General features: G+C 44.9%; 1 protein-coding gene and 1 pseudogene across 3 annotated transcripts in view; both read left to right on the top strand.

The window, feature by feature from the left end:
* ARHGAP22 (Rho GTPase activating protein 22) overlaps positions 1 to 18,015 on the top strand; it is a 156,062-nt gene that overhangs the window by 118,615 nt on the left and 19,432 nt on the right. The window contains exon 4 of one of the 3 annotated variants that reach the window (XM_011355389.2): positions 5,557 to 5,685. The exons of 1 other annotated variant lie outside the window; for it this stretch is intronic. In XM_011355389.2, the coding sequence (XP_011353691.1) occupies positions 5,557 to 5,685 (129 nt within the window). Of the gene's footprint in view, positions 1 to 5,556; positions 5,734 to 18,015 lie in introns of all 3 variants that reach the window. One more of the 3 variants, XM_011355388.2, reaches the window with a different exon arrangement.
* LOC111736619 lies at positions 8,499 to 8,617 on the top strand (annotated as a pseudogene).

The following is an 18,015-nucleotide window of genomic DNA, read 5'->3' as shown; positions in this document are numbered from 1 at the left end:
GAAGAGGAACTTAGTTGTCTTGCTTCAAGACAAGGGCTGGAAGGGCAGCTTTCTCCCAGACAGAAGTGCTGGCAGAGGGTGTTATTTCTTTGTTGAGCCCTCTTCTGCCTGGCTTGCAGACCCACACAGGTGCCATATCTGAGTCTCTATCAACATAGCTAATACTAGTTGCCCCACCCTAGTGATTCCCCGAGATCCTGTCCTTCCCAGTGTGTGAGCCCACCAAAGCCGCTTCCAGTAGATTTTCCATACAAATGGCCTGTCTTGGCTTATGCTGTAGACTTTTCTGAAATCTCTCAAAGGTTCTCAAAACCTAAACAAGCAACATCTTGCCTTGGCATGCCCGTACCTCTTGCTGAGCAGCCCTAAGCCTGGCACTAGCGGTAGCTGGCTTCAGTTTGCAGCTTGGCCTCTTGAGGCACATCCAAGCCAAGCATGGATGGTGCCCATCTGCAGATTGCTTGGTGGCTCATGCCAGGTGGCCCCAGGCAGGGACCAGGCTGTAGGTGAACTTGGCCTGTGGCATGGCCCTGGCCTGCACACCCAGTGGTGGGGTTTGGTCTGAGCCAAGCACCACCCAGGGCACCACCCACGTCTGAGGATTACACACCCAAAGGACAGACAAGGCAGGCACCAGAGACCCGCTAAAGTGAATACTGCTGTGTACTGTCAGTGCCTGCACAACAGCTCCTTCATTGATCATGACCAGTCATCACAATCAGTGTGAGGGTCAATCCTTCTCATTGATGAGCCAATAGCAACCAAGGCTCAACTATAACAGGAGGACACACACACACACCATACAAGGGATATACCTGGAACACCTGTTTCAGGTGATGAGGGAAGGCTGTACCACTGAGACCCATAGCATACATACTATATAAGGCCACTTAACTAAGACCAGGAGACATAGCAGCCCTACCTAATACATAGAAACAAACAAAAGTAGGCAACCAAAATTGGGCAACAAAGGGACATGTTTCAAATGAAAGAAGAGAACAAAGCTCCAGAAAAAGAACTAAACAAAATGGAGATAAGTGATCTACCAGATGCAGAGTTCAAAACATTGGTTATAAGGATACTCAGTGAATGTAGAGGGAGAGTAGATGAACTCAGTGAGAACTTTAACAAAGAGATAGAAAACATCAAAAAGAACCAGTCAGAAATGAAGACTAAAATAACTAAAATGAAGAATGCCTTAGGAGGAATTAACAGTAGGTTAGATGAAGCAGAGGATAGAATCAGCGATTTAGAAGATAAGGTAACAGAAAACACCCAATTAGAACAGTAACAAGAAAAAAGAATCCAAAAAGAAATGAAGATAGTTTAAGGGGCCTCTGGGACAACATCAGGTGTACCAACATTCACATCATAGGGATACCAGGAGGAGGAGGAGAGAGAGCAAGGAATTGAAAACTTATTTGAAGAAATAATGACAGAAAACTTCCCTAACCTGGTGAAGGAAATAGACATACAAACCCAGGAAGCACAGAGAGTCCCAAACAAGATGAACCCAAAGAGGTCTGCACCAAGAGACATAATTATTAAAATGCCAAAGGTTAAAGATGAAGAGAGAATCTTAAAAAGCAGCAAGAGAAAAGCAGTTAGTTACCTTCAAGGGAGCTTCCATAACACTGTCCGCTGATTTCTCAACAGAAACTTCGCAAGCCAGAAGGGATTGGCAGGAAATATTAAAAGTGACAAAAAGCAGGAGCCTACAACCAAGGTGACTCTACCCAGCAAAGCTATCATTTAGAATCAAAGGACAGATAAAGAGATTCTCAGATGAGAAAAAACTAAAGGAGTTCATCGACACCAAACCAGTATTACAGGAAATGTCAGAGAGACTTCTTTAAGAAAAAGAAGGAAAAAGAAAAAAAGATTAAAAAAAAATGAATAAAATGGCAATAACTACATATCAAGAAACAGTTACTTTAAATGCAAGTGGATTAAATGCTCCAGTCAAAAGACAGAGTTGCTAAATGGATAAGAAAACAAGACCCCTACATATACTGCCTGTAAGAAGCTCACTTCAGATCGAAAGACACACAGAAACAAAAAAATTTTAAGAAGAGAAAGACACAGAAACTGAAAGTAAAGGGATTTAAAAAGATGTTTCATGAAAATTCAAACAAACAAAAAAAATTTGGGGTAGCAATAGTCATACCAGGCAAAATAGACTTTAAAACAAAGGCTATAACTAGAGAACAAACAAACAAACAAACAAACAAAAACCCCAGTTATCCTACTTCTGGGTATTTATCTGAAGAAACCCAAAACAATACTTTGAAGGGACATGTTCCCTCATATGTTCATTTTAGCATTATTTATAGTAGTCAAGATATGGAGGCATCCTGGATGTCCATCAATGGATGAATGGATAAAGAAGAGGTGGTCCATATATACAATGGATATTACTCAGCCATAAAAAAAGAATGAGATCTTGCCATCTGCAACAACATGGATGGACCTAGAGGGTATTGTGCTGAGCAGAGTAAGTCAGACAGAGAAAGATAAATGTCATGTGGAATCTAGAGAACAGGATAAAAAGTCAAACAACAGAAACAAGGTCATAGATATAGAGAGCATTTTGATGGTTATCAGATTGGGAGGTGAGGGGAGAGGTAATGGTGGGAGGGGATTAAGAAGTACAAATTGGTAGTTACAAAATAGTCATGGGGATGTAGAGTATAGCATGAGGAATATAGTCAGCAGTATTGTAATAACTATGTATGGTGTCAGATGGGTACTGGACTTATTGGGGTGACCACTTCATAAGTTATATGTCTAATCACTGTGTTGTACACCTGAAACTAATATAATATTGTATGTTAACTCTAATTAAAAAAATAAAAATAGAAAAATTAAAAAAGGAAGAAAATCTGTCAATATAATTCATATTAACTAAAAAAAATCATGTTATATCTCAATAGATACAGAAAAGACTTTTGACAAAATCCAACATTTATTTCTGATAAAAATTCTCAGTAAACTAGAAATAGAAGAGAACTTCCTCAACCTGAGAAAGGATGTCAACAGACTTAAGAGGTCTTAAATACAAATTCAGAAGCCCACTCAATAAAAGGAAAAAATTGATAAATTAGGCTTAATCAAAATTTTAAACTTCTGCCTTTGGAAATACACATTAATAGAATGAAAAGAAAAGGCACAGACTGAGAAAAATATTTGCAAAGCATATATCTGATAAAGGACTTGTATCCAGACTATGTAAAGAGCAGTCAAAACTTAATGTTGAAAAAATGAACAACCCATTTAAAAAATGGACAAAAGATTTCAACAGATATTTTACCAAAGAAGATACACAGATAGCAATTAAGTACATAAAAAGATATCTAACATCATTAGTCATTTGGGTCATGCAAATTTAAACACAATGTTGTACTGCTACACACCCATTAGAATGGCTAAAAGTAAAAAGGCTCACCACACCAAGTGTTAGCAAGGAAGTGGAGGAACTGGAATGCCTATGCACTGCTGGTGGGAATGTAAAGTGGTACGATCACTTGGAAAACAGTTTGTGGTAGTTGATTAAAAAGTTAAACATACATATAAAAAATATGTACATAGATTAAACTTACATGCATGAAAAATACATTAAAAGTTAAACACAAAGATTTAGAGCTGGATCCTGCGCAGGGGCATAGCTGGACCTTAGAGTGTCTGTCAACATCTGGGCAGGGCAGATCCAAGTTTTGTAGACGAAGTTTATATGAAACTTATGTGATCGGGGTGGTCCTCTTTAGGAAAAATAATTGAAAAATGAGAAATTCATATTAGGTACAAACCTGTGTATTCATTTTAGATGAACAGGAAACCACAACAAGTTCTTGCAGCCATGGACCTCCAGGTCCCTTCCCTTTCTTCTGAGTCATCTTGAGACCCTTTTCCAGAAAAGCTTATGCAAAAAAGTTTCCCGTTAGCATCAGCTCCCCCTCCCGCCAGAAACACTCAGTCATCCCAGCTCTCATAGTCCATGTGGTGTGGGGACCTAAAGATGCACATCCACTGTCTGTGCCCCCATGAATGACCCTTGCAGCCGGCTGAGCTGTAGGTGCAGTCTTTCCTTTCGACAGGTCCACACTACCTCTTGGGATTCTGCTGTCTCTGCTTCTGCCCCAAGCATACTTCCTTGCCACCTCTGCAGCTCTGCTGACCAGTAGCTTCATGGACTCAAAGGAACAGGGCTGTGTGTGTAGTGGAGGACTCCAGAAGGCAACCTAGGGCCCTGGCAGTCTTATCTTCATGTTCACCACCCTCCTGAGCTTTGGGCCCTATGGGCCTCTCCAGCCTGCTTCCCCACTACAGCCGCAGGCCTTGCTTCTAGTGTCCCCTCAGCAAGGATGCACTCCTTCCCATGCCCCAGCCCTCAGAGCAGCCTCATTTGTGTCTCTAGTCCTTAGCTACCTTTCTGTGAACATTATCAGCCCAACTCCTCATTTGTAGGAGATGGCAGGAGTGTGGGGTGAGTCAGCCCAGAGCTAGAGACTGAATCCCTGACTGTACTATATATTAGCTATGTGAGTTCAGACATGTTCTTTAATCACTCTGTGCTTCAGTTTCCTCATCTGTAAAATGCAGATAGTAACAGTACCTCCCTCAGAGTCACTGTGAAGATTAAAGAATCCGAAGAGGGCAAATGTATCTGTCAGCTTTGTTCATTTAAGTGTCTGCAGCTTCTAGAAGAGTCCCAGGCATGTACCAAGCACTCAGTAAGCCCTTGCTCCTGTCTGGTCTCCATCCTGGGCTTGTGGGCTCTAGCAAGAACCATCTTGGGTATCACAGTTCTCACCATTGCCATCCTGTCCCCTTGGGAACATGGGTTCCTGGGACTCACCCCACTGGCAGACTGTCCTAGTTAGGGTCTGAGGCCCTGGGACCTTAGGCAAGTACATAGGCAAGTTACATATTACGGGATTTTTGGGGGGGTGCCATAAAGACAAGATCATTCTTGAAAATTTCTTAAATTACCTATGAACTTTAGTGTAAATGGTCTATACACATAAAGAATAGTTCATTTACATGTGAAAGATTAATTCATTTACACATGAAAACATGAGAACCACTGGAACTCCTTAGGGAAAAAGTCAGTTTGCAAACAGCTGTCTGAGCTTCCCCATCCACATTCCTTTAGCTAAGGATCTAATGTCTAGCTGTGAGCAGAGGCAGGTGCGAACTTCTGGAATGGTTACTCTGGGTATGAACTTTTCTAAGCTGGCCTCAAATCTGAATGCTTTTTTTCTAATAGTGCCCTAGGATGATTTTAATGATTTCAGATTTATATGGAAAAATAAGACTAAGGGAGAAAAGAGGAATCTAAAAGTTCCCCAAAGACAGATGAGTGAGGTGTGAGGGACGGGCTGCAAAATTAGAACCCAAAGCGTGGCCGTTGCTGAAAGGTGTTGGAGAGAGGGCTTTCTTGCAGCCCAGGTGGATAAAAACGAACCCGTGCCTGGGCTGAAGAGAGTGCTGTTGGGAAGGGCGCCCGGTATCTGCCCAAGGGTCCCTGCAGTAAGCCTGTGTCTCCCTTTCTTGCAGGTGGTGCCGGGGAGCGGGAGAAGGTGCCGGCCAACCCTGAGGCGCTCCTGCTCATGGCCAGCTCCCAGCGTGACATGGAGGACTGGGTGCAGGCCATCCGCCGGGTCATCTGGGCCCCGTTTGGTGGAGGTACTGCCCGTAGCCCGCATGCTCACCCTCTAGAACCCTTGCCTCCAGGTAATCATGCCCTTTGCCTCCCACTGGGCCTGCAGGACTCTGCTCGCTCAGGACTCCCTGGCTGTGCCCATGCTTCTTCTGGCATGTAGGCAGTGTCATCCTCTTCTGCTGCAGGCCCCCAAGAGCTCCTCGTCAGGTGCACCAAGAAAACCTGGCAGGGGAAATCAGGGCCACTTTTCAAAGACACACCCTCCTCCAACCAGATAGTCCTATAGCTTTTGCGTACTTGCCTCTCTGCATCAGACCCCTGCAGGACACTGGGAGTGTGTGAGGTGGTCTGCACATAGTCCAGAAGTGGACGCTCACGGGGTCATATCAGATGCCTAAGTACAGCTTCCTTCTTGCTGAGCCATGTGGGGCTCTTGCACTGCCTACAGAACTCACCCCCTAATATGAAAGCTGCAGTTCCCATTTACTCACTTCCTCCTTTATTCATTCAAAACACTTACTGAATGCCTAAAATGTACTGGGTTGCATTCTAGATACTGGGAATTTAGTGGTAAACAAAGTAGATGATGCCTCCACCCTCCCATCACCTCCTTTGTCCCGTGGGAGACAGATGGTAGGCATATAAACATGTCCCATGATGTCTAGTAGTGAGAAACCCAATGAGCAAAGTAAAGCTAAGTGGGAGGACAGATAGTATGTGTTAGAGGTTGTAGCCCACCAGGGGAATGCTGAGGGAAGAGCATTCAGGCAGAGGGACCAGCAAGTGAAAAGGCCCTGAGGTAGGGTTGAGTGATGGGTACACAGGAATCTCAGGAAGGCCAGGTGGTCTGAGGGAGTGAGGATAAGAAAGTGGAGGACCTCTGAGGTGACAGAGGTTGCCGAGACCTTGGAGACATGACGGGGATTACAGATTTTGTTCTAAATTGATGGGGCATCAGGAAGGGCTCTGAGCAAGAGACAGATACTACCTGACATAGATTTATAAAAAGAGCCCTCTTGGCTGCTGCCATGTAAGGGATAGAACATAGAGAGACAAGAGCGGATGCAACATGCTGGGACAGTCATGAGACAAGGGTCACAGGGGCATGGGATGGCGTGGGAGTGGAGAAGACAGTGAAGAATGGTCAGCTGTATATGGGTTCTGAAGGTAGAGCTGCTAGGTTTTGCTGATGGTCTGGAAATGGGGTAGAAGAGAAAGGAAAGATGACTCCCAGCTGTGGAGTTGCTGTCTCTGTAGGTTGGTGTCTCTATGAAGTCATCACGAAAAGAGCTTTTAGAAGGGGTTACCATGCCAGGTAGACTAGGATCACTGATTCTCTGCTGAATGTGGAGACCAGGGCCTTCAGGCTGGCTGCGTTCTGGCCATGAGCCATGGATGCCCTCTCTCTCCCCACACAGTATTTAATTGGTGCCACGTCCAGGCAAAGAGAGAAACTTATTTTTAGGGGCTCACAGCTCATCTGCATATCCTGCATGCCCTGTAGACTGAGCCTCTTCCTTCACTCCTCACCTCACCAGTTCTCCTCTTTCATTCCTGGCTACGGAATTCGCGAACTTTTCATAGAACCACAAATCTCTCATGCAGAAGAGTCATTATGACTTTGAAAGTCAAAGTTTTCTCCTTGGCTTCATAAATGGCCTCACACTGTTAGCCATGGCCTCCCTGCCCTCTGATGATTGCAGCAAATATGACCCATAGCCCCAGTTTAATTGGCCTGGCAGAGCCCAAGCCCACCCAGGGATTTCTGCAGCCTCGATGGGCCTCCTGTGGTGCAAGGTGGTTGAAAGTGAACTGGTGGATCAGAAGAGAGACCAGAAGCAGACTTCCATGCAGCTAGACTTTGCTTTATGACAGGTGACACCTTTAAGTACTAGGAAAAGAGAATATCATCATGATCTTGTGGCAGAGAAAGATTTTTTAAAAATGAGTTACAAAAAGCATTAATCTTTTAGGAAAATATAGACAAATTGTGCCACATAAAATGAAGAGCATCTGTTCTTTAAAACATAGATTTAAAAAATGAAAAGACAAGCTATAGGTTAAGAGAAGGTATTTGCGACATGTACAACCATCAAATGACTTACATCTCAAATTTGACTTACAAACCAATAAAGAAAAGACAGACAAGCCTGTGGAAACACACTCAAGAGACTTGTACAGGCACTTCGCAAAAGAAGAAATCCTCATGACCAAAGAACATAGTCAATGGTGTTCAACTTTATTAGTAATCAGGGAAATGCAGATTTAACCACAGTGTGATTCTTCTACTCACCCACCAGCATGACTGAATGAAAAAGATGACAGATTCCAAGCAGTGATGAAGATAGTGAACTATAGACACTTGCATATTCTGATAGGAAAGTAGTTTGGCAATATCTGCAAAGTCAGCACTATGCACACCTGTCAGCGATTGCACTGTAGGCATGTCCCAAAGTCAGCGATTGCACTGCTAGGCATGTCCCAAAGAGGAATATGTGCACGGGTATGCCAGGAGACTTGTACGTGTCACATGTTCACAGCAGCCATATTTGTGACGGACTGATGCCAACCGAGTGTTTAACAACAATATAATGGATAAATTAATACATTTCATTCTTAGAAAACTCATAACAGTGAGTTTAACTACAGCTCAATCCAATAAGCCTGAATCCTAAAAACATAATGTGGAACTAGGGAAGCCCAATAACGAGCTTTATGATTCAATTTATAAAAAGTTGAAAAACAGGGCAGAAGTATACTATATTATTTATGGATGGATAAATAGGCAGCAAAAATGTAGAGAAGCAAAGAAATGAATGACATAAAAGTCAGGATGGTCTATGGCCATGCCATCCTGAACATGCCTGATCTCATCTGATCTTGGAAGCTAAGCAGTGTTGGGCCTGGTTAGTACTTGTATGGGAGACCACCTAGGAAGACCAGGTGCTGCTGGCGTTTTAAAAAAAAAAAAGTAAGGATGGTAGTCATACTTACACAGATATTTATTTTGCAATATTGTGCTAATCTGTACACATACACTATAAGTACTTTTCTGGATATTTGCATATTTCACTATAGAAATAATAAAAGATAAATCAAAGAATGAAAGAAGAGAAACTGCAGGTCGAAGAGTCTAAGTAATTTGCTGAAGACAACACAGCTAGTCAGGGAGCAGAGCTGAAAAATGAAGTCTGATGTTCTGAGCCCAAAGGCCATGCTTTGTCCCAATCCATGCAGGACACTATCATGCATGGTTTACCTGCACTCAGTGTGCTGGCTCCCCTGCCCAAGCATTTTTCTTTCTCTCTCTGTCTCTATCTCTGTCTCTCTCCCTACATCTCTGTGTTTGCTCAGAATAAGGACCCTTTGCAGAAACCCATGTAGAACCCAGATTCACCTCTCCTCCAGGCTCCCCAGCATCGATCAAACTTCTCAGGCTGTGCTAAGTGCTCAAGAACTTGCAAGAATTATAATAGGAACCTTCATCAAAGGCGCTTATCTCCTTTCTACCAGAAATAGAGAGGAAATGCAGAAATCCCAGGGGTTAGTGATGGCAGACATGTCTGGGCAAGCATGGGCACTCACAGGTGGGCTCAGTCAGCTTCTGGAGGTTTCCTGGCAAAGCTGTTATTAGCCTGAGTTCCCCTGGAAAGGAGGCTTAGAGGATCAGTGCTTCTTTCACTGTTTAATAACGGAGCCCAGGAGCCCTTTCAAGCATGTTTGTTCTGGCAGAGAGTGGGCTGCCTCTGACAGACACGAATGGGCAGCGTTCCTGCAGCAGTTAAGGGAGAGCCCGGGCATCCCCACAGAGAAAACTGGGGCAGGCCAGTGGGTCGGGGGAGCCTGTTACTGCTGATGGCCTGCCAAGGGTGGCCCTGACTGGAGTGTGTGTTGTCTGGCCATTCATTGATTCATTCCTTCATTCAGCCAGTTAGTCATTCACTGGGGCATATATTCTAGGGGCTGGGGATACAGCAATGAGCAGGAAAGATAAAGACTGTCCATGTTGGAAAAGTAGCAAAGAGGCCAGGTGGCTGGAGCAGAGTCTGTGAAAAGGGAGAGAGGAGGAAACAGATCAGAGAAGTAATCAGTAGGTGGTAAATCAGTAGTGCCTTGTGGTCATAAAGGTGACTCTGGCTTTTCCTCGGAGTGAGGTGCCATTGGTAGGTTTTGAACAAAGGAGTGGCAGAGCCTGACTCAGGTTCTAACAGGATCCCTCTGGCTGCCATGTTGAGAATAGATGAAAGAAGGCAATGATGAAATAGAAAGTCCAGTTAGGAGCTTATTACATAATCACGTAGGTGAGAGATGATGGCAGCTTGGCCCAGCATGGTGTTGGTGATGAGAAGTAATTGATATATTTTGAAGGGAGAGCCAATAGTACTTCCCTGTTGGAATGGAAGAAAAGTGTAAGAGAATAAGAGAAGTCAAGGGTAACTCCAAGATATTTTGATCGAAGGAACTGGAAGGATGGATTAGCTATTAACCGAGATGAGATAGATCACAGAAGTATATTTGTTTGGGAAGAGGATCAAGATTTCACTTTGGGCCTTAGTCTGAGATACCTGTGAGAGTTTCAAGTTTAGACGTCAAGCAGGCAGTTAGACATTTAAGTCTAGAGATTTAGGAGAGAGGACTGTGTTGGAGAGCAAATGTAGGGTGCCATTGATACATAGATGGGGTTTGAAACCATGAGGATGGTTGAGATAGCAAGAAAGTTTAAGGAGAACAGAACCAGGGCTGAGTCATGCTCCCTGGTAAGAAGTCAGGGAGCAGAGGAGAAGCCAGCAGAAGGGGCTGGCAAGGAGGGCCAGTGAGGGAGGGCAGCTGGGAGTGAGTACGATCCCTGAGCTGAATGAAGAGAGTTTCTAAGGAAGGAGGAGGAGTCATCAGCTGCAGCACGCACTGCTAATACATCAATCAGAAGAGAATGGATATTGAAAATAGTTCACTGGTGACTTGGACAAGGGTGGTTTTGGTGGAGAGCTGGAGATAAAGCCTGAAAATAGTGAGTGTAAGAAAGGATAAGAGGAGGGGAATTGGAGTGTGAGCATAGCTAACTCAAGAAATTTGCTGTAAAGGGAAAAAGAGAAATGAGACAGCTGGAGGGGAAAGTCAGGTGGAGGGTTCTGTTTTATTTTGTTTAAGTTGGGAGACAAAACAGCAATGCAAAAGACTGATGGTGCAACAGAGGGAGAGGAAAATTGCTGCAGCACCATTATCTCTTGTGGATATAGATGCAAAAATGCTCAACAAAATACTTACAAATTGAATCCAGCAATATATGAAAGGATTATACACCATGACCAAATGAGATTTATCTCAGGAATGCCAGGATGGTTTAACACCTGCAAATCAGTCAGTGTACTACATCAGTAGAATAAAGGGCAAAAGCCACATGATCATATCCATAGACTCAGAAAAAGCATTTGATAAAATCTGGCACATTTTCATGATGAGAATACCCAGTGGTTTAGGGATAGAAAGGAACTTTCTCACCCTGCCAGAGGGCACCTACAAAAATTCACAGATAATATCATACGTTATGGAGAAAGACTGGATGCTTTTCCTCTAAGACCAGGAACAAGACAAGGATTCTTACTTTCACCATTTCTATTCAGCATTGTACTGGAAGTCACGGTCAGAGCGATTAGTCAAGAAATTGAAATAAAATTCATTAAAATTCAATTAGATTGAAAAGAAAGAAAGAAGTATCTCTATTTGAAAATCTTAATAAATCCACTAGAAAACTATTAGAATTATAAAAATTCTGCAAGACAATATATACAAATCATTGTATTTCTATACAGTAGCAGTGAGTTAGCAAACTGAAAATAAAATTAAGAAAACTTATAGCATCCAAAAGAATAAAATACTTATGAATAAATTTAAAAGAAATACAAAGTTTAATACTCTCAAAAGGACAAAACGTTGTTGAAAGAAATTAAAACCCAAATAATGGAAAGACGTTTCATGTTCATGGATCAGAAGACTAGATATTGTGAAGAGGGCAACACTCCCCAGTGGATCTCAGGACTTCTGTGCCCCCCTCCAGGAACAAGGTCCCAGGAGGCCCCATCAGGCAGCACCTCCCAGCTAGCTCTCTGTGAGAGGGGAAAGAAGAGAGTCACAGTGCACCCAGGGCTGCCCAGCTTACATGGGCGATCCTTGCCTGGTTATCTGGAGAGAGCCTGCAAACCCTTGAAAGTGGGTCTTATGTATATAGGAAGGTGCTTAGCAAAGCCAGTTGCATTGAAGTGTGAAATAGGGCAGAATGAGCACAGATTTTAGCACCAGGCTGTGGTCTGGCTGTAATCTGGTTCTTCTCCTTGTTTGTGTGACCTGGGGCATACCACTTAATCCTTTCTCTGTGTCCTTGTTTGCAAAATGGGAATAAGAATATCTTCTTTGCAGGATTGTCATGAGAATCAGAAGAGAAAGAGGGTACAAAATGCTCGGCACTCTTTTAGTACTAAGTAGTCCTCATCTATTCAACACAGATCATCTGCCATGTACAGGCAGGGGACATGACAGGGAAGAAGAGATCAGACAAAGCTTCCACCCTACTCCCCAAGATGGACAATGACAAGGACAGCACATCACATGGCATAAAGCAGTGGTTTCCAAATGTTAGCTAGCATCAGAATCACTCAGAGGAAGGCTTGTGAAAATAGACTGCTGGCTCCACCCACAGAGTTTCCAACTCACTTGGGTGAGGCCCTAGAGTTTGTATTTCTAAGTACTGCTGGTCTGGGGCCCACATTTTACTACTGTATTTTAGAAGGTGGTGAGTTCTATTAAAAGGAAAAAAATAGAGCAGTTTTAAATAACAGTGGTGAGTATGAGCCTAATGAAAGAGTGGTTTTCACACAAAGTCTTGAAGAAGGTGAGATAGTGGGCCAAAAGGATGATGCTGGAAGTGTGCTGGTCCATGGCAACAGCTTAGGCAAGAGCAGCAAACATCTGATGTGGTCTTGAACCAGCACCAAGGCAGGTAGGTAGGAGGGAGTGAGGGATGGGGCCAGATGGGTAGAGACCTGATGGCTGAGGCCTTGTGGGCCTGTGTAAGGAGGTAAGCTTTTACTCCTAAGTGAAATGGGAAAGGAAGCACTGAAATGGGAAAGGAAGGCTTTGAGCTGAGGAATGATGTAATCTGATATATAATTTTAAAGGACCACTTTGACTGCTGACTGGAGAGGTACAAGGGATAGCTGGAGACATATATGTAGTAATCCAGGCACAAGACAGCTCCTCTCTCTATGGTGGGTTGTGGTGAAAGTGATCAGATTCCAACTCTGTTTCAAAAACAGGACCCACAAGATCTGGATGCGGGTGTGAGGGAAAGGGAACAGTGAAGGTGGACTCCAGGGGGCCTGGCTGAGAGCTGGAAGGATGGAGTTGTTATCAACAACCAATAGGGGAAGATTCAGTGTAGAGCAGATTTGGGAGGTCATAGCAAGGCCATAGCTCCATTTGAACACTTTTGAGTTTGAGATGCCTTTGAATACTTAAACCCGTCAGAGATGCTGAGTGGGCAGTTGGATGCAAGAGTGTGGGGGATCAGCATTAGCGTTCAATAATCAGTATGGCATGGTAACTATCCCACCTACAGGCTAGCCAGTACTACCAAGCAAAGCCCAGAAGCTTTTTGTCCCAGCCTCACAAGCAGCAGCATGGAGTGATAGTCCTGGAGCAGGGAGGCTGGCCTGGGAATGGTGTCCCTGACTGGAGTGACCACTTTGTGTGGGGAGGGGCATGAGGGGCCAGGCAGCAGGCCTGTAGTGGCCATCAGAGCCTCACTACCCCAGCCCAGCTGTGTGGCTCCAAACCTCTGCAGACTTTCCTCTGACCTGCCAGAGCCAATTTTTCTGCCCTCAGCTTCTTCACAAATCATGGGGGAGAGGATGGAGTGCACACAGATGCAGCTCCCAGAGGCCACAGGGCAGGACACTTGACATGGAGAAAATCCTAGCCTCAGGACAACTTGGAGGGACACAAAGCAACCTTTTTAATCCAGCTAGTAGTGGTTTTAATTTGCTGGAATGACATCTCTAAACAGAAGACTTCAAGGCACAATCAGGTCAGAACACAAGGTCACTGGCCCCAGCCTAGGCTGACAGTGGTAGAGCCCGAGATCCTAGTGGATCATTTCTTCCCAGTGCTGCTTCACCATAACCCAACTCTTCTGGAAATTCAAGAAAAAGGAGTCTTATTTCCAATTCTCCTGAATGTAACCTGGCAAGCCAGGAAGGCTTGGGCCTTTCCTGGCATTCCTTCCTAAAGGGAAAAGAAAGGACTGTTGCTGACCTGGGCTGGGCTTTGGGTCACTAAGCCAGCAGAAGGAGCACTTGAGCCTCATTCTGGTGCCCTTGGCCCAATGTAGTAGGCTCTGAGGGTCCACATGCTAGGTGGAGGATGCGATATCCTACAAGTCTTGGACTCTGTCTGGGCCTCAGGCTCATAAAGGGCAGTTAGGGCCTCTTCTGAGCATAGGGGTTGGCTCACAGTAGCCTTGGGCCTCCTTCCCTGCACTGCTCCAGGAGCCTGTATACTTGAATCCCCAAGGCAGGGGAAACAGCCCCAGCCACAGTCCCCACTGACAGGAAGGCCAGGAAGCCTGGAGCTGTTTACCAGGAGAACAGAGGCTGAGAAATAGTGCCTTATATTGAGAGAGCCTGGCAAGGCAATGAGAGTGATTTACAGAGAGTCGCTCTTGGGGGCAGGACGCTAACTGTTCAACTGCCTTTTACCAACTTTGCTGGATCCTTTCATCCTTCTTCCTTCCCAGCAGCTGTGATGGGAATCCCCTGTCAGCTTGACTTGCCAGGATTCAGTGTGTACCAAGGAGAGCCTAGATCACAGGCCAGAAAAGAGTGCATCATGGTCACTTATCAGATGAGGCCAGTGCAGGGTGTTGTGCCAGCCATGCACAATGCATCAGCAACCCAGCCACAAGTGGAGAGGTTGGGCACAGAGAGGTAGCCACTAGCCAGGACAGCTAACGTTTATTCAGAATGTCCTTGTGCTGAATGAGTTCTGCATCTCTGACCCTCACAACAGCCCAATAACAGAAACTGGTCCTGTTATAGCCCCTTTACAGGTGAGGAAACTGAGCATCAGGGAGGTGCAAGTGATCTGTCCAGGTCACAAAGAAGTAAGTGGGAAGCTGGCGTTCTAACCCAGTTCTGATAGAGCTCAGAGCCCTGGTGCTGGATGCCTGCTCTAGAGAATAGGATGCCTGGAGACCTTCCGGCGTCCTATGGTCCAGTTCTCTGGCCCTCAGCTTCTTCCAGGCAGCCTTGGTCCTCCACATCAGGCTAAGGAAAGAGTGAGGGATCTCATGCTTGCCATGCGTTACTCTTGCCAGGGGTTATTGTATCAAATTACATTGTAGAAGGAAGCAGAGAGGCCCAGAAAGGTTCAATAGTTTGCCAAATTGCAGCCCGCCACCAGAGTGAGCACGTCCATGGGTTCTCTATTGCTAGGCAAGCTTCAGAGCGCCTGAGCCTCTGGATCTGAGCGGTCTTGATAGTGTGATAGGGGTCATGGGGAGGCAGTCATGACTGAGGACTGAATCAGTCCCTGAGGTCTTGGACACAGGTCCTGTAGGACACATAGCTCGGAAACAAGGGCCACCTCAGCTGAAGAGGTCACCTGTCACCAGGTGCTTGTGTGAGAGGTCAGACCCTCAGCCTGTTTCCTGCCCCTGCCCCCAAGAGGGCAATTTCATGACTACCTCTGTACACCCACTTCCAACAGATCCCATGGTTTAAAACGACCCCCAAGGTGGGGTGGGTGTTGTCCTGGCCAGAGCATAACCTAGAGCTCATTACGACAGTGCATGTCAGACTCCAGAGCCTTCTAAATGTGAGGCAGCTACAGATGTCCATCCATAGGTGGATCTAGGTGAAGGGGGAGTATGGAAGGAATTCCGCAGAGGTCAGCAGGTCTAATTCAGTGACAACACAGGTGGGAAAACCAAGGCTGGAGAGGAGAAAGCAAGTCAGCACCAGGGCCCACATAGGTACCCACTTGGGAGAGTCCTACTCTCCAGAATAAGTTCCTCCACTGAGCCTGAGCACCCTTCTCTTTAATGTAGACAGAGCTGGTCAGACCCTGTGGGTCCCTGGGCCATGGGAGCCCCCAGGCTTTTCTGGTAGGTTTAGGGCAGGGCATTCCTAGGCTTGTGGCCCCCCTGGCACCATGAACTGCCCTTCTATCTTCATATTTATCTGAACTCTGGAAAGGGAGAGAACACTGAGGTTCCCCCCAACAAAACACACGCACCTAGGGCTTGGGAGGACTTCAGCCCCCATGCCACACTAGTATGAGGGTCAGGACTGGAGAGCCTCATTAGTCTGGGGCACAAAATTTAAGAGGGCACAAAAAAACTCAGTAATTAGTAAATATTTTACTCTAATCATTTTTAAAACGCAAACTAGTGCTCCTCAAATCTATTGTTAGTCTTTTATTGTTGCTGCTCTAACAAATTGCCACAAATTTAGCAGCTTGAAACAGCACAAACTTATTCCTTCACAATTCTGGATATCAGAAACCAGAACTTAGTCTTAGGAGGCTAAAATCAAGGTGTCAGCAAGGATGGATCCTTCTGAGGACTTCAGGGGAGAGTCTGTTCCTTGCCTCTTCCATCTTCTAAGGGCTGCCCACATTCCTTGATGTGGCCTCATCATTCCAGTCTGCTTCCCTCATCATGTTGCCTCCTCTTCTACAGTTAAAGCTTAAACAGTGTGGGGATTAAGGGCACTGACTTCCAGGCAGTAGAAAATCTGCATATAATTTTTCACTCCCACAAAACTTAACTACTAATAGCCTGTTTTTGACTGAAGCCTTACTGATAACATAAATAATCGAGTAACACAGGATTCCCCTAAACCCTTCCCTACAGTATATATATTATATACTGTAGTCTTAAAATAAAGCAATCTAGCGAAAAGAAAATGTTAAGAAAATCATTAGGAAAATACATTTACAGTATTTATTGAAAAAAATCTGTGTATAAGTGGACTCGTACGGCTCAAGTTATATTGTTTAAGGGTCAACTGTATAGTCAAATTTCCTTCTTCCTCCCTCTTATAAAGCCCACCTGGATAATCCAGTATAATCTCTCCATCCTTAATTTAATCATATCTACAAAGTAAGCTAACATAGCCACAGGTTTCAGGGATTAGGATGTGGACACTTTGGGAGCCTTTACTCAGCCTACCACATTCATGATAAACAAAATTTTAAATGAAGACAGGATCTATGAGTGGGATTAGTCTATACAAGTACGGGGTCAGATCCTGTCTTTATTTAAAATACTGACATTTTGTTCACCATGGATATATATATATATATGTATATATATATGTATATATATATATATACATATATATATATTTGCATTAACTTGTATTTTTAAAAATATTGCAGAAAATATCTTGATCACTGAAGTTTTGGGCATCCTCTTAAATTTTGCACCTGTGGTGAGTGCCTCATTTGCTTCACCTTAGTCCAGGCCCTGCTTAATGAGAGCAAGAGTGACCCTGCCCTGCACACTCAGCTTTCAGATCAACCCCCACCCCTTTTAGACCTAGGGTTTCTCTAAACCCCTCCCTTACCGAATTCTGTCCACAGGACCTCTGTCCTTACTGTCTGGTGTTGCATAGGCCGAGGCTTTGCTTCTCTTTCCACCTGCCCTCCTGGTGTATGCCTGAGGCTGTGTACCCATCACAGTCATCACACTTTGAAAGTATGGGATTTTTATCAGGACAGAATCCTGCCATGGGAAGATCATAGACTTTGCAGAAAGATCATTTGGTTTTGAATTAAAGATCTGTCTCTTACCAGCTGTGTGACCTTAGCAAAATTACACAACCTCTCTGCGCTTCAGCTGCATCTTCTGCAAAATGAGGACATTGATTCTTATCTTTCAAGGCTGCACAAGACACCTTCTGTTAAGTGGAGCTGGGGCGCTGGCTCCAGGCCTGGCAGAGGATTGGAGCCCTGAGCGCCAGCTCTGAAGCCGGCAGCCCAGCTTTAGATGTGGCCTTAGCCCTCTTCTAGCGAGCGCGACCCAGACCTAGTTACCTGACCTTCCTGAGCCTCCATTGCCCGACCTGGAACACCTGCCCTCCCAGCTTTCGGGGAATGGGAGCTCCTAAAGCCAGTCCTTGGCAAGGAAGGAGGGACCCATCAATGGGAGTTGCTAGTATTCCTAGGGTGCGTAATAACATGGGGTATTAGGAGAAGGGGAGCAGATGTTCAAAACCGCAGGTCTTCCTTGGTTTCAGCTTCAGGCGTGGCATTTCAGGCACTCCCAAGTCCCGGGCCTTTCCTCCCTCCCTCCAGGG

Source organism: Pteropus vampyrus, unplaced genomic scaffold (genome assembly GCF_000151845.1).
Source record: "Pteropus vampyrus isolate Shadow unplaced genomic scaffold, Pvam_2.0 Scaffold20, whole genome shotgun sequence".
Taxonomy (NCBI): domain Eukaryota; kingdom Metazoa; phylum Chordata; class Mammalia; order Chiroptera; family Pteropodidae; genus Pteropus; species Pteropus vampyrus.
The sequence above is the reverse complement of the archived record's forward strand: the minus strand, read 5'-3'. Positions and strand labels throughout refer to the sequence as shown.